General features: G+C 43.9%; 1 protein-coding gene across 5 annotated transcripts in view; it reads left to right on the forward strand.

Annotated features, from left to right (window-relative positions):
* TP53BP1 (tumor protein p53 binding protein 1) overlaps positions 1-15,450 on the forward strand; it is a 28,824-nt gene extending 13,374 nt beyond the window's left edge. For 3 of the 5 annotated variants that reach the window (XM_051796710.1, XM_051796711.1, XM_051796712.1), the window contains 14 exons: positions 230-287; positions 1,496-1,588; positions 2,729-3,230; positions 4,214-4,366; positions 7,223-7,518; positions 7,839-8,015; positions 8,206-8,627; positions 8,758-8,949; positions 9,435-9,638; positions 10,200-10,412; positions 11,010-11,104; positions 12,093-12,292; positions 13,079-13,224; positions 13,953-14,310. In XM_051796710.1, coding sequence (XP_051652670.1) covers positions 230-287; positions 1,496-1,588; positions 2,729-3,230; positions 4,214-4,366; positions 7,223-7,518; positions 7,839-8,015; positions 8,206-8,627; positions 8,758-8,949; positions 9,435-9,638; positions 10,200-10,412; positions 11,010-11,104; positions 12,093-12,292; positions 13,079-13,224; positions 13,953-14,140 — 2,939 coding nt within the window. In that variant the 3' untranslated portion in view covers positions 14,141-14,310. Of the gene's footprint in view, positions 1-229; positions 288-1,495; positions 1,589-2,728; positions 3,231-4,213; positions 4,367-7,222; positions 7,519-7,838; positions 8,016-8,205; positions 8,628-8,757; positions 8,950-9,434; positions 9,639-10,199; positions 10,413-11,009; positions 11,105-12,092; positions 12,293-13,078; positions 13,225-13,952; positions 14,311-14,670 lie in introns of those variants that run through there. The other 2 variants (XM_051796713.1, XM_051796714.1) reach the window with 2 other exon arrangements.
* Positions 15,451-15,530: the final 80 nt, after the last annotated feature.

The raw sequence follows: 15,530 nt of genomic DNA on the forward strand, positions 1-15,530 counted from the left end.
GATGAAAAAGGAAGTTTGACAGTATTTTAGTCAGAACAGTGACGTTCAGTCTAATAGTCTAAAACTTGTAGAAACTCTGGTCTGTTCTGAGAAGTTGGATGGGGAAGCCTGGGCGCCCTTTGTCCAGTGTTACTCTGCCTCTCTTCACTGAATGTGGGGAGCTGGAAAGGGGCAGAAGAGTCTTTTTGGACTTACCTTAAAATTGTCTTTACCTTCCCTCTTGTTTCAGAGCCCATAGCCAGTGACAGGAAAGATGGATCCTCTGCTGCTGCTAGGACTGCTGCCAGGTAACTGGGCTTCTTGCTGTGTAGAGTTAATACAAAGGTCTGGGTAGATCCTGTTTCCACACATTACCAGTAGGAGGGAAAAAAAAATCAGGAGATGCAGAAGCAAGGAACGCTCTTAGGGGTAGCCATGACATGAACTCTTTAGCTCTTGCAGCAGGTTTTAATTACATAGGCAAGGTGGGAACCCCACCTACTTGTTCATTACAGGCTTTTTGCTTCCTAATAATGTCAGCATTTTGCCTCCTTGTGATTGTAGTCAGCCAGAAATTCATATCTTGTGCAGTCCAGAATGCAAGTCTGCCTTATCCACCTCCTAAATTGCAAATATATGGTTTTCTACTTTCTTGTCTTGTGCAATTTTCTGCAAAGAATTTCTGAGAAGTCCCTAAAGAGTATTATCTTTTTGATGTGAAGCTGATAAACACATAATCAGTTCATGGATATGTAGAAATCACAATTTAACACGTTGACCAAAACATAAGTTTACTCCCTTGGTCTTTTGATTTGTATATATCTATCCTATCTCACATTTAATGCCTAGCATTGCTTTATTTTAGCTTTTGGGAGGTATCATTTGTAAGTACTAATAGGAATCTGACTAGGAAGACAGTTACCTGTGGTCACCGGAGTGAAGCATAGTGGTTTGAAGTAGTGAGAAAACTTCTGAATAAACTCAGTACCTCTTGTCACAGGGTTGCATGCTGGATGGTAATTATGCCTCAATGCTGAGGATGAGTGGTAATCATTTCTCACTGGTTGAGGATGGGTTGCCTTTGTAGGTATAGGTTGAACATGAACTCTCAAAGTCTGCTTTCATTCCCAGTATTTTTGTGGTGCCGTGAAATTCCTAAAAAAGTAAGCCATAAATGGTCTAACTGTGTCCCCTTGTGGGACACAGAGGAAGTAGATGCTGAAACTCCACATGGTGCTGCAGTTTTCCACACTGCACTTCCTGGAATTGTTACAGCTCTTGGCTGTTAGGGTGTCTGCAGAAATGACAGAAATGCTTATGCAATTGCAGCTTGTTTCTTGACCTTTGAGACAGACCATGTCACTTATTCTGTGTCTGTGTAGGTCAACAAGCTCAATACAACAGTTGCTGCTTTCCCAAGGGGCTAGAGAATTCTTGTTTTGCTGGCTAAGGGATTTTCTCGCTCCCTGATGCTTTTTTGTTTGTTTGTTTGTTTGTTTTAAATCTGCACTGCTAGCTCCCAGAAAGCATCATCTGTGTTTAGTCGTATCTGTGAAGTTCGTCGGGAGGATGAGGCCAGAGGTCATGGTCTTTCCACCTCTCCATATAGGTAACTCCTCACAGTCTTTGCCTGCCAGTCCTGGGTGGATTTATATGCACATGTGCATTTTCTGCATCAAAGAAATTGCACTAAGTCGTTGTCTTTGGGTGACTTAGAAGGTTGGGGACAAGGGGGTAAGTGTACTAAATACTGTATGTTTGTATCTCACATGGTAAGCAGACATACCTTTTGACTGAGCAGCAATGTGATTCCAGACAACTTACATGCTTTGGTAAAACCTGGGGTTTGAGAGAATTGAGGTTATACTTAAGACTGTTTAAATACCTTTTCTTTCTCCTCTTCCAAGATCTTCTGACCAATTTTGTTTGTTATTGTTTCTGCTATTGTCTCTCTTCCAAGTCAATCAACTTTTGCTGTCTCTGCTTTGAAAAAGACTGTACAGCTGCATATGTTAGCATGACAAGGGTGCTTCCTGGAGGATAGAAATCTGCTTCTTCAGTGTTTTCCGTTCTATCTTTTGATGGGGCAGCAAGGTCTTGGTCTATGTAGAAAGAATAACCTATGTTTCAAGAGTACTGAACAGTTGTACTAAAGACCAAAATGAATAGGGAGTTCCGGTGCTGGGTGAGGTACAGACGGAAGAGAAGACAGACACTCCTCAAAGTACCCGAAGGAAGCCAGATATGTACTTCTAGTAGGGCTCAGTATAGTCCCATATAGTCAGTCCCATATAGTACCTAGTAACACTTTTGGCAGAGTAGACAAATTTTAATGAAAACTTTAGACAGCAGTTGTGTTTATGCTGCTGGGTCTTCTTGCTAGATGTGATTACCAGTTTCCAACAAGTGCTGGAGCAGCCTGTAGTAACTTCAAGAGGGCATGCTTCTGGAAGCAAGTTGCGTAGTTGGTGCCTGACGTGTGGAGTGTAGATTGCTATATTAGTATTTGAAAAAGCACCTGGTCCTGTACAGTGTCAGCCATACTTTTTGCTACCATGTGTATCACTTGAGAAGTATTGAAAGGGCTTTTTTATAATTTGAGACTCACTGAGTTCTGTGCAATCGTAAGTTGCAATAGAATGACTGCCGGGGTGGGGTTTTTTTAATATTGCTTTCACTTGAGTGGCAGCATATTGCTTGTCTTGTTTTCTTAATCAGTAATTTTGATCTGTGTGTTACTGGTTTGTAGGGGAAATCTGTTCATGTTTCCTGGCACAGAAGAAGATGCTGAATTACATACAAATCCCCATGATTGGCAGTACCAGCAACACGAGGCAGATGACAGTGGTGGACAGATCCTAATTCCTCAGAGAACGCAGCAGGACTGCTGTCAACAATCTTCTGGTGCAGAGGATGGAGAGTCTATGGAGACTGATGTCATGAGCACTCAGGCAGAAGAAGGGAGAAGAATGCAGAGGAAACAAAGTAAGGCTGTTAAAACTGATCAAAGTCAAGAGAGGTGGCAAAACACCAAGAATAAAGGGATCCAGACTACAGCAGACTGTCTTTTTACCCTAACAACTGTTACAGCTTCAACACAAACATCAGATGAAATCTCTAAGCAGGTGGAAATGGGAACCAGTATGTCTGGGCAGAGGCCTGGGCGACGAGATGTGAGTGTCCAAACTGACAAGAGTGGGGAAAAGCTTGTGAACGCCTCTGGAGACGACACGGACCCTTTGCACAGTCAGGTGGGATGAAGGCTGCCTGTATTTAGTTTTACTGCTTTAGGACACTAAAGTATCCGATACTTCAGCCAGTAAATTCATTCTCTGTTGGAAAAAGCCAAAGGACCACTTTAAAATGTTAATGTTGCAAGCTTTCCTGAATCAACTGTACACAACTGCTAAGGTAGCAGTGCTCACTGGGCAGCATAAGTTTGGGAGCTTATTGTCTCCATATTTATTTTCTGGAAAAGTGTGACAGGTTTGATTGGTTGGTTTGTTGGTTTTGTTTGGGGTTCAGTTTTTTGGGTGCAGATATAGTTAACACTGTAAAAAGTTTTTCGCTTTTTGTTAACTGGAGATGGGAGTTGCATGAAATTTTGAATGGGTGGTTTAATGCCTTCTGTTTTGCTCCAACCAACTTCTGACAGCTTGTTCTAATGACATTCCATCTAATGTCAAGGGAACACCTCCTCCGCAAAAACATTCTAACAAGATGACTAACTTTGAATTAGTATTTCAGAAAGTATTGCAGACTCAAGAAAAAACACTGCTTTGCTGTTACAGTTTGTATATTTTCTTGTGAACGGAAAGACTAGAAAAATGATTTTTTTCTAAACTTGATTTAAGAATAGTGCATCCTGTGGGAAATAGGAGATTAAGAGGGCTATAAAAATGCAGTGCAACATTGATGTGATATGTCTAAGAGTTCATTGAATGAAAGAGTATGAGAAGTCATGCTAAACAAGTTTGCTGTTTCCTTCTTGGACTGCTGTGATTTCCCTTCCTCTGCTTGTCAGCAAGTCAGCAAAATGTGTTCAGTTCTCCTTTGTTTGGAGTCTCTAATTTGTAACCTCCAGCCTCTAATTTGTAACAAGATGCTGCAAGATTCCCTACCCCAGCAGTTAAACATGGTATGAAGAAACTGTACTGCAGAGATAGCTCTATCCAGAAATCATTTGCTTTTTGTTGAGATCTGTTTTGGTTTCACTGTGTCCTCTTTATTACAGGGAGAGGAGGAGTTTAACCTTCTTCACCCACCCAAGGGTCAGGTTCACCGTCGCCACGTGCGAACCACTCGAGAAGTGCGTACCACCGTCACACGTGTTATAACAGATGTTTACTACGTCAATGGTGCAGAGGTGGAACGAAAAGCCGTTGAGGTAAGTTCCTGGGTTTGGGACTAAATGGAATGATATGTTGGCTGAAAAATAGAAGTAATTAAAATGGAAATGTATTATGGCTGCAGAAAATGAGTTGAATGAACAAGTCTGCATGCTGTGATGACAAAGTTTTCTTCATGAGCAAACATGCAGACCATTTAGTGCGTGGCAAAAGCTGTGTATTTGATGGTGGTGTATTTCATGCCTGCTGCTGTGTTCTGAAGACACACTGATTTTTCTTCCCAAAGAATTGAACAAAAGATGTGCATCCAACTGTTTTAGAAGTCTTGGAGTTTTGTCAGAATAGAGATATTTCAGAATGGGCGAAAATTCTGTTAGTAAGCAAAAATCACTTCTGCCTGTAAAATTGAACTGTGTAAGATAGTTTATCCTGTTTTACAGCTCAGTGTTATTTTCAACTGCAGTCTTTTGCGTCCTGTGAGCCAGATTCTATAAGAGGTCTACCAAAATCAGCTTAAAATTAAGAAATACACTAGCCTATATTTAGTACACTTGTGTTGTAGAATGTCCATTCGTTAGTCTTTAGGGAATCGCAAAAGATAGCTGAAAAATGCTGATTTGATGGGTACAGTAATCACATCAGCCTGCTGGGAATAAAATGTTACTGCTATTCTACTATACCATAAGTCTTGTGTAGTCACAATGAGTAATGACACAAAAGGATAAATTAGTTCAGTGCAAAGCTTATACTTTTACACCTCATACTATGCATGAAATTGCTTATCGCAACATTAAAATGGAGAATTAAGTTTCCTGAAATGTGCTTATGTAGGTTATGTAATCACAATGATATATCCATTTCCGTTTTATCTACCACCATTTGATATCGCTATTTTGTACATACGTATTTTGTATGCATAAAGCTTAAATGGCTCCAAATGACAAGCTGTTGAAAATGATCTTGGATTTCAGTAAAGCTTTTGATACTGTCTCTCACAGGATCCTTCTGGACTAAGTGTCCAACCCACAGCTGGATAAACACATCAGGCGGCGGGTGAGCAATTGGCTCACGAGTCAAGCACAAAGGGTAATAGTGACTGGGGTGACATGAGACTGGTGAGCTGTCGCTAGTGGGGTTCCGCAGGCCTCCATCTTGGGCCCTGTGCTCTCTAACATCTTCATAAATGACTTGGACGCAGGACTGGAAGGGACACTGAGCAAGTCTGCAGATAACATAAAACTGGGAGGAGCTGTTCACTCCCTCGAGGTCAGAGAGGTGCTGCAGAGAGGCCTCAACAGGTCAGAGGGCTGGGCAATCACCAACCATGGGAAGTTCAACAAGGGGAAGTGCTAGATTCTTCCCCTGGGATGGGGCAACCCCGGATGTATGGGCAGACTGGGGAATGAGATCCTGGAAAGCAGTGCCAGGAAAGGGACCTGGGGGTCCTGGTCGGTGGTCAGTTGGCCATGAGTCAGCAGTGCCCTGGCAGCCAGGAGGGCCAGCCCTGCCTGGAGGGGCATCAGGCCCAGCATCGCCAGCTGGGCCAGGGAGGGAATTGTCCCGCTCTGCTCTGCCCTGGGGCGGCCTTACCTGCACCATTGGGGCAGTTTGGGGGGACACAATGGAAGGGAGAGATTGAGCCATTAGAGAGTGTCCAAAGGAGGGAACGAAGATTGCGAAGGGCCTTGAAGGGAAGCTGTGTGAGGACACTGAGGGCACTTGGTGTGTTCAGCTGGTGAAGAGGAGACTGAGGGGAGACCTCACTGCAGTTACAACTTCCTTGTGAGAGGAGGAGGAGGGGCAGGCACTGATCTCTTCTCTCTGGTGACCAGTGACAGGTTGGATATTAGAAAGAGGTTTTCCACCTAGAGGGTGGTTGGGCACTGAACGGGCTCCCCAGGGCAGTGGTCACAGCACCGAGGCTGACAGAGCTCAAGAAGTGTTTGGATGATACTTTCGGGCACGTGGTGTGTAACTCTTGGGGATGATCTTGTGTTGTGCCAGGAGTTGGACTTGATGGTCCTTGTGGGTCCCTTCCAACTTGGCATATTCTGTGATTCTATGAGCAACCAAAGGCTTCTAGTGTCTCGTGTATTTGTTGCACTCTCACAGTCTGGAAGTGTGGGAATTATTCAATGCCAGACCAGTCTGTTCTGCAGTTAAGGAAACTTTCCTATCTTGACTATCCAGGAGCCACTCTGGCAGTCACAACTGCACTGCTGAGCTGGAACTGAGGCCCCTTTGCCGTGGCAGCTCCCGTGAGCCAACAGGGACCTTGCTTGACTCTGTGAACACCCCATACTCACACAATCAAACAGGTTTCCTCACCAGCTCAACCCCACGTTTCCCATGGCAGCGTCTCATACATCTAGATCCTTAAAATAATTTAATCTTGGTGCAATAACTAAATAACAAAATAACAGCTTAAGCTGGTGCTTCTGAGGAGGAATCCTGAACAAAGGAACCCCTGGGCTTTTATACCCTCATGGTCCAAGGTGGGAAAGTCTCAGAGTCATTGGCCCCTGCTGTGTCTACAAGTGTCCAGGCCCCTGTGCCCTTAGTTATGCAGTTCATGGCCTCTTGCCTGAGGCTCTCGCCGTCTTGAGTTTAACCTGCGGCTCAAACTGCAGCTGCACCCTGAGCTATGAGCTACCAACACTGAATGTATTCCTGAACAACACTGTTGGCTGAATTCTTAATGTGACCTCTTGATAAAGAGCAGCTGCAGGCCTGTAGTGAGAGATGCACTACCATGGATCGGTCCGGAATCAAGTCTATGTGGTTGTCCTCAGCTTCATGAATGTGGTCTCGGCTTGTCTGCGCTTTGGACCGGTGGTTGTAGCTTCCATCTAGCATGCTCGTCCCTTTTGACGAACCTTTTTGTTCCTTTCAAGGAAACTGAGGAGCCTGTAGTGGAGTACCAGGAATGTGAGACTGATGTGTCCTCCTCCTGTAGAACTGCAGTGGGCTCGTCGCTGACCTCAGGGGATCTTGGTGATGTCAGTTCCTTCTCATCTAAGGCCTCAAGTCTCCCCCAAACATCCAGTGGAGCAAGCAGTGGTCACTCTGCCACACACGGCAGCAGCAGCAGCTCAGGACGAGGAACTAGAACTGTCAAAGGGAAAGCATGTGGGACAGAAACTGGAGAATTTGCTTTACCCACTGGCAGAGGCATCTTAGGAAAATTAAGGTATGTGCAGAGTCTTGGGAAAAGAAGAACAGATAGTTTGCAGAAGTGGGCTTGTGAGTGTGAAGCAGGGTAGACCTAAATCAAAAGCTTTATGGGAAAGATCTGGCTTGATGAGCAGAAATAAGGAGATAGCATTTACTTTCACATCTGTTCTTCCTAAAGGAGTAGTTTGCTTCCTTGTGAGGCATTGCTTTGCCTAAGCTCTTGACAGTTTAGCAGAAATGAGGCAAACTTCTGGATGTGTTGAGAGATGATTGAGAAAAGGTGAGGATCATGATGAGCTAGCTTCTGTTTCAGAAGTTACCTCATAAATTCTCTAGCCCTAGGAAAGGAGCTGGGCAGCCTGCATCTCCACTCAAAGTTAGCCAGATGGGAGCACTGCCTTGTGAGGAAGAGGAGGACTCTATGACTGGCAATCGTCAGTGTGGCAGGGCACCTGTGACACCTCGTGGACGAGGAAGAAGAGGCCGCCCACCATCTCGAACAACAGGAACAAGGTACCCTAGAAAAAGGAGGCTGTAAATTATTGCCAAGAAGGAGAATGGGGAGCTCCTGTCTTAATGAGACAGAGGAAAAGGAGTTAGTTTTTAGTGATACCATGTAGCAGCTGCAAGCATGTCACCCAACTATTCTATAGGTAGTAACTTTTTTCAGATCTTTCTGGGAACGCTTTTCTCTTTTCTGCAGAGATTTAGCTGGACTGCCAGGTGTGGAGGATGTTTCAGCTATGGCATCACCTGAGAAGAAATCACTTACACATTCAGTTCGCCTGCCAGGTGGAGGGGAGAAATCTGACACTTCTGGCTTCTGTGCATTACGTCGAAGTGACTCTCCAGAAATCCCATTACAAGCGATGACTGGTCCTTTGGACTGTGCAGACTCATCCTCTGGGAGCAGCTTTGTGGGCCTCAGGGTTGTAGCAAAGTGGTCCTCAAATGGGTACTTTTATTCTGGGAGGATTACCCAAGATGTTGGGGCTGGAAAGTACAAGCTGCTGTTTGATGATGGACATGAATGTGATGTGCTAGGAAAAGATATTTTACTCTGTGATCCTATTCCACGGGAGACAGAGGTGACTGCACTCTCCAAGGATGAGTACTTCAGTGCAGGTAAGAGCAGTTCTTGAGTTTTATCCTTGGTTTTCTGAGTCACTGAATGCAATTGAAAACGAATGCTTTTCCAGGAGGATGAGAATCCTGGGTATGGTTGGTTAACAGGTGTTATTTGTTGTCATGTCAGGTGTAGTGAAGCAACACCGGGAGGTGTCTGGAGAGCTATACTACTGCATTGAAAAGGAAGGCCAGAGGAAGTGGTACAAACGAAGGGCTGTTATCCTGTCTCTGGAACAAGGAAATAAGCTCCGTGAGCAATTTGGGCTAGGTCCTTATGAACCAGTCACCCCTCTGACCAAAGCAGCTGACATCAGTCTTGGTAAGGGGAGGTGCTGTTGAACTGCTGGCTGTGCTCTTCTGTGTTTTGTGCCTTTGAGATAATTTTAGTACCTGTTCTGAATTACCAATGTTTAAATATTTCTGGGTATTCAGTAATGCTTTTGGTACTTCATAGTGGGATCTTTGAGATCCTTTTATTGTTCGGGGTCAGAGACTTAGTGGTATTGACTGGCTTGTGGAAAGCACCCTGCTTCTAAGACAGTGATGCTTGCCGTACTTACGTACACTTGGTGGATGGCTGCTCTGATACAAACTCTCCAACAGTACCAGGGGGAAGAGAGACTGGGCTTGAGAAGAAAGATACACAAGCGAGATACCTTTTTTTCTTGCTTTCTTCTGTCTGAGGGCAGTGGCATGTACCTTCTAAGTACTATTGCGTTCAGTCACCTCTGTATAGATAGGTGGGGCGAAAGCTCATGGAGTTTGGTGACAGCCTGTGACTAATCTCTGCATACTGTATTGCAGATAATCTGGTGGAGGGGAAGAGGAAGCGGCGTAGTAACTTTGGTTCTCCCAGCACTTCCAGCAGCAGCACAACTCCCACTCGTAAAGGGCAGGAGAGTCCACGCATCCCACCAGGCACACTGTCTGGGAAAAGGAAACTAGTTGCATCTGAAGATGAGCGATCCCCAGCTAAACGTGGCCGCAAGTCAGCAACAGTAAAGCCTGGTGAGAACCTTATTTTCTGCTCTTAAACCTGCATTAATTTATTTTTTGTCACCCTGATGTTTTTGTAATTGATCTTTCCACTTCTCATAAGCAAAAAGTAGGTGAGAATGCTTGTTTGCCCTCCATTCTCCCTGGATGCATTCAGCCAGAGGTGTATTTAGCATAGTCTGAGTACTTACCTGCCATCTTTTCAGTTCTGCCTTTTAGAAATGTTCTGACTTTATTGTTGTGATTTGTCTCCCTCCTTTCTTATCTCTTTAATCAGTCCCAAAATGCCTAGCTGTTAAAGGAATCAGTGTTCACAGCAGTCAGTGTTGTTTAAGGATGTTGATAAGACTGGCAAACATTGTCCCATTAGTCATTCAGGTTTTGATTTGAGGATTCTTTGCAGCCAGAAGGGTAAGATATCCCTACCTATTCTAGTGTAATCCTAGCCCAGTCCTGCCTGTCTCCTCCAGTAAAATATCTGAGTTGAACATATCTGCCAGGTGAGATATCTTACCCAGGATCTTTGTGCAGAATCTGACTTTGAAGACTTATAGTGCTTCTGTCTCTCTGCAGGGGCTGTGAGAGCTGGAGAGTTTGTAAGCACCTGTGCAGGTGTAGATGCTGTAGATCCCCCAGTACTGGAGGGCCATCGCGGACCCTTGCCCCTCAATAAGACCCTCTTTTTGGGCTATGCCTTTCTTCTCACCATGGCAACACCAAGTGACAAATTGGTCGGTCACCAGAAGCTATCAGATGGTCCCACAGGGAGTAGCGAGGAGGAAGAAGGTGAGGCAAATCTTACCTGTTGCATTTTCAAGTGAAATGCTGTGGCTTTAGGAAAAATGCCTGATGCTGTCTGATCAGACATTTGTGTAAGTGCTTGTTTACCCTTTTGCTCTTTAATCCTTTGTAGAAAGGACCCAAGACTTGGTCTCTGTTTTAGATCTTTGGCCTAAGATGTGGCAAACCTCAGTGGTGATCATGGGGCTGTTCAGCAAGCTAAGAAAGGTGTGAAAATTAGTGAGATCAGGGGTGTCAGAATAGTATAGTGTAAGAAGGAAGGTTTTGAGAGCTAAGGGATAGTGCTGGGAAACACAGAACTTGAAAGCATGTATGGGTTGCTCCAGTTTGCCTTTGCTAGTGTTATGTTCCATGCAGTGAACTGCAACATGAAAAAAGTCACAAGGTGCTCACCTGGCGAGTGCTGTACTACCCTTTCTTTTGCCTCCTTTTTTTTTTTTTTTGACTCTTCCAAGGGTTTTATCTAGATATTGTTGGGAGAAAGGCTGGGGTCCCTTACTGGAATCAATGAGGACTCTGTAGACTGAGGTGTGGGAACATAAGCAGATAGATTATAGTCAAAAACTGAACTTTCTGCCGTAGAATTTTTAGACGTGACTCCATACGACAAACATTACATAGCACAACAGCTGCAAGCGGGAGCTGGCTACATCCTGGAAGACTTCAATGAAACCCAGGTAACGGTTCACTTACTAATCTAGAATAACAGTCACAGAATAGTTGAGATTGGAAGGAATTTCTATAGCTTATCTTGTCCAACTTCTCTGCCGAAAGCAAGATCAAATAGAGCAGATCACTTAGGTCCTTGTCCAGTTGTGTTTTGAGTATCCTCAAGGATGGAAACACCACAGCCTCTCTGGCACCTTAATCCTGTGTTTGATCACCCCCAATTTAAAAAAAATTAGAGGAAATTCTATTTAATTTTTTTATTTCAATTTGTAACTGTTGCTTCTCGTCCTTTGAGTAGATAAATTGAGAATAGTCTGGCTCCATCTTTTGTACACCCTCTTATCAGTCATGAATGTGCATTAATAAGACCACTCAACCCTTCCCTTCTTGAGCTTTAAGAAGTTCAGCTCTCTCAGCCTCTTCTTGTGTGTCAGGTGTTCCAATGCCCAGACCTCTAAGTGGTCTTTGGCTGAGCCTGCTCCAGCATGTCTGGTGTTTTCGGTGTACTGCAGAACCTAGGAGTGGGTGCAGATGTGGTCTCACCACAGGTCTGTGCCTCAGAACACTTAGAGGTAGAGCTCTTCACTTACCAGATCTCCTTGGACAACTAATTTAATTTGGTGTTGCTTTTACTTAAATGTAGAGTGTTTTAATAAAGAGGGTAAATTGTTCTTGGAGCGTCTTGCCTGAGGAAGCAGTCTTCTCTAGTGACTTACTGAGTATCAAACAAATAAATGATCTCATCTGGAAGAGGGTTATGATGCAAAAACTATTAGGCAGAGTTTTTCCCTGTGAACTGCAGAGCTTGGAATAGGTGATTATTAAACAGGTTCCGAAATCAATAGTACCTTTATCTAATTCATCTTTCACATAACAAGGCTATAAAAATCAGGGTTTCAGTTGTTTTCTTCTTTAAAGTGTTTAGCAGCAGGATAATTTCTGGGTTTTTTTGCAAGCGTTGTCTCCTTTTTACATATCTCTTTATCTCCCTTGAAGTGTAATGCAGCATATCAGTGTCTTTTAATTGCGGACCAGCATTGTCGAACTCGGAAATACTTGCTGTGCCTTGCCAGCGGGATCCCTTGTGTCTCTCATATCTGGGTCCATGATAGCTGTCATGCTAACGAGCTTCAAAATTATCGGAATTACCTTTTACCAGCTGGATATAGCCTCCAGGAGCAAAAATTGGTAGAATGGTAAGTGCCAAATAACCATGATCTGAGTCCACAGAATCTCCAAAAGAAGTGTTACGCTTGGGAGGCTCTCGAATATCTACAGGTACTGAAGGTGACCCTAGTACTGCTCCCCATATTTTTCCTTCCATATAGGAACAGCACTTCCACCTCTTTCTTTGGATTTACTGTGACCTCTAGTGCCAAATACATATGGGTGCTATATACACAAAAAAGACAGTCTTCTGGGAAGTAAGAAAGGAATCAGTCTTCTCATGAGGAAGACAGAACTCAGGAAAGGCTTCCCACACATGTGGCTAACTTCTCTAATTGCTCAGAAATGGATAAAAGAGAGCAATACTCATTTTTTCCTTGGTACGTTTTGAAGCTAGCTTCTGCATTTTCTGTGGAGGCTAATCCAGTAGGTCTGTTCTGAGATAATAGTTGCCAGGTCAGACTCCTCAGGCAAGTTGAGGGGCAGACAGAGTTTGTAAATTGCTGTAGGCTTTTGGGCCGGAGACTGATGTCTTCCTGCTCAGACCTGTCGAAGTGGAAGCATTTTGGATTTGTACAAGAAAGGTGGTTCTGGATTAAGAAAGAGCCTAGCCTAACTTCAGATTTAGGCTGCTGCAAACACACCCCACCGTTATTGTCTAGCTCTGTTTTACTCTCTATAAACAGGATAATCCATTCAGGAGGGGTAGTAAAAGACCGGGTCATTGTACACAAAATATTCAAAGAACCAATATGGGAGCCAATCAGGTGACTAGACTACTAGGTATTCTTAGTAGTCTGCATTTCTCTTTACAGGCACCCACGAGAAAACCTGTTTCATGACCTAAAGGTTCTCCTGGTGTCAGACCAGCAACAGAGCTTCCTGGATCTGTGGTCTGAAATTCTCATGACAGGGGGAGCAGCATCTGTTAAACAGCATTACTCAAATGCTCACAACAAAGGTACTCATTGGCTAGTTTCTCAGGGAACTATGCTAGTGGTCTCTAGTATGGTTTAAAACCATTTAGAATGTCTTACAAGATTGTCTATAAGCAGAAAGGAAGGCAAAGTGCAAGATATTAACTCTCTACTTGAATGTAATCTTTATATAGATTACATCTGGGAGACCTGTCTTTGCAGAGAAGATGCTGCAGCAATTCAGAACACAAGCTGTCAGCTTCCAGCCTATGTTGAAAGGGGGAAATAGGCAAGAGTTGCTCCTGGACCTTTTGTGGGCCTCTCAAATTGTACTTCCTTGTCCTTTTCAACTTAGCTGTATCTCCTTCTCCATACGGGATGTACGTTTTAGTATGCCCAGCCTGAGGTCAGGACTCAGTGTCCTGCCTGTAATGTTGGTTACTGGTTTTCTCTTACCTGGACTAAAAGGAATACTTTACTTGCAAGGTGCGGGGTTGCTGTATTAACATGTATGAAGAGAATTCACTGCCTAGGAATGAAAAGACACATAAGAGAGATTCATAGTGGTAAAATACGTGGATCTGCCAGGTTGGACGGGTCTTGGAGCAATCTGGTCTCGTGGAAGGTGTCCCTGCCCGTGGCAGGGGGGTGGAATGAGATGAGCTTTAATGTCCCTCTCAAATCATTTAGGATTCAGTGATTCTATGATCTGCTGCTGCAGAGCAGATCCTCTTTCTTCACCTGACAGATGCCTGTCTTTCCTCCTGTGCAGATATTGCTTTGGGTGTTTATGATGTGGTGGTGACTGACTTGTCCTGCCCAGCTGGTGTCTTGAAGTGTGCAGAAGCTTTACGGCTGCCTGTTGTCTCGCAAGAGTGGGTGATCCAGAGCCTTATTGCTGGGGAGAGAGTAGGCTACAAGCAGCATCCAAAATATAAACATGACTATGTCCCCAACTAAATGAAAACTTTGCCCTGCTGCCCCAACTGTTGTGCAGACTGTGTTTTAATTGGATTTCAAATATTTGTGAAATGGGCAGTATGCATGGATTATTGTATATAGTTTTATCTGCTGGACTTTTATGATTAAATAAATGTTCAATCTCTTGTGGTATCTGCTGGGACTCCTCATTTATCTAAACCTATTCCAGGGCAATGTCTTCAGAAAAGGAGGACAAAGAGAAAAGAAATGCTTACATTTCTCTGAGCTGAATAGCACTAATATTCTACTTTGGGTAAAGGCTGACCTCAACACAAAGTCGATTATAAAGGAAGGGGGCATATTCCATTGGCAGCCTGTATTTACAGAAGTAAATACCATAAAGCTCAGGGCAGCAGCAATTCTGTTTGTTGGAAGAATACCACGTTCTGTACTTCTCCAGTTCGCTGTTGTTCTTTTCAATTGATTTCATTAAGGTGTTGCTAAGTGACTGCTATGAATTTCTAGGACAAAGTGTCATTTTGTTTTGGCTACCTCTTTTTTTCCTGTAGTGACTATATAGCTATTAACCTGCCTTAGTGGAGACTGGCACTACCTAAGTAGAGATAGAGACTCAAGAACCTTGGACAACTAAACTGCTGGGAGACTTGAGGTTCAAAGATCATGTAAGTGCTGTGTATCTTTAAATGGTAACGGGATAAATCATCTGCTTCTGAGCTTCTGCATTCACAACCAGGCACTTCATCTTAGCGCTCAGCTGGCATAAAGGCAAAAGCTCTTCACTCTAACATTGCTATAGGCTGAAGGTGCACCCAGGCCTCCATCCAGCCATGTTCAGTCTTTAGTCCCCTGCTTCAGAAGTGTAAAGTTTTTCTTAATGTGTATTTTTTCTTCTATCATTTCCTAGCTCAGACACCTGAATGTGTTGCTCTGTAAATCCCACATCCAAACTTCAACACGCTTTCTAGCTTTTTCCACGGTCACAGGATTTTAAACTTTGCATTAGCTACAGTCCTACCATGAACAGCTGTAGTGCATGGAAGGTGCCAGGTCTTATACTTGCTGGCTGTTGTTCCTGTGTCTTTCTGAGTGAGCAGAGAGGATTTCCCCCCCTCCCCCAAGGACATGAAACTTTAGTGTAGAGCTGCAGCTGTGTGCAAATACAAACCCTTTGAAGAGAAGGCTGGTTTCCTGGCAGTCTTTGTGTTCAAATTGGAAACCTGATACAACACCCCAGTGATGGACTGGAGGGCTCTCTTCTGCCAGTCATTCAAATGGACTTGCAGCAAGATAGTCTGTTTGTTGTAGCAAGGCTACAAAATCTTAGTAACAGGCAAGAAGTTTCTGCAAGATACTGCTTTTCACTGACAGAGAATAGCTATGGCGCTCTGTTCCCTTTGCACTGGGGGGA

This window comes from Manacus candei, unplaced genomic scaffold (assembly GCF_025592945.1).
Source record: "Manacus candei isolate 608988 ecotype Guabito, Panama unplaced genomic scaffold, ASM2559294v1 h1tg000046l, whole genome shotgun sequence".
NCBI classification, from domain to species: Eukaryota; Metazoa; Chordata; class Aves; order Passeriformes; family Pipridae; genus Manacus; species Manacus candei.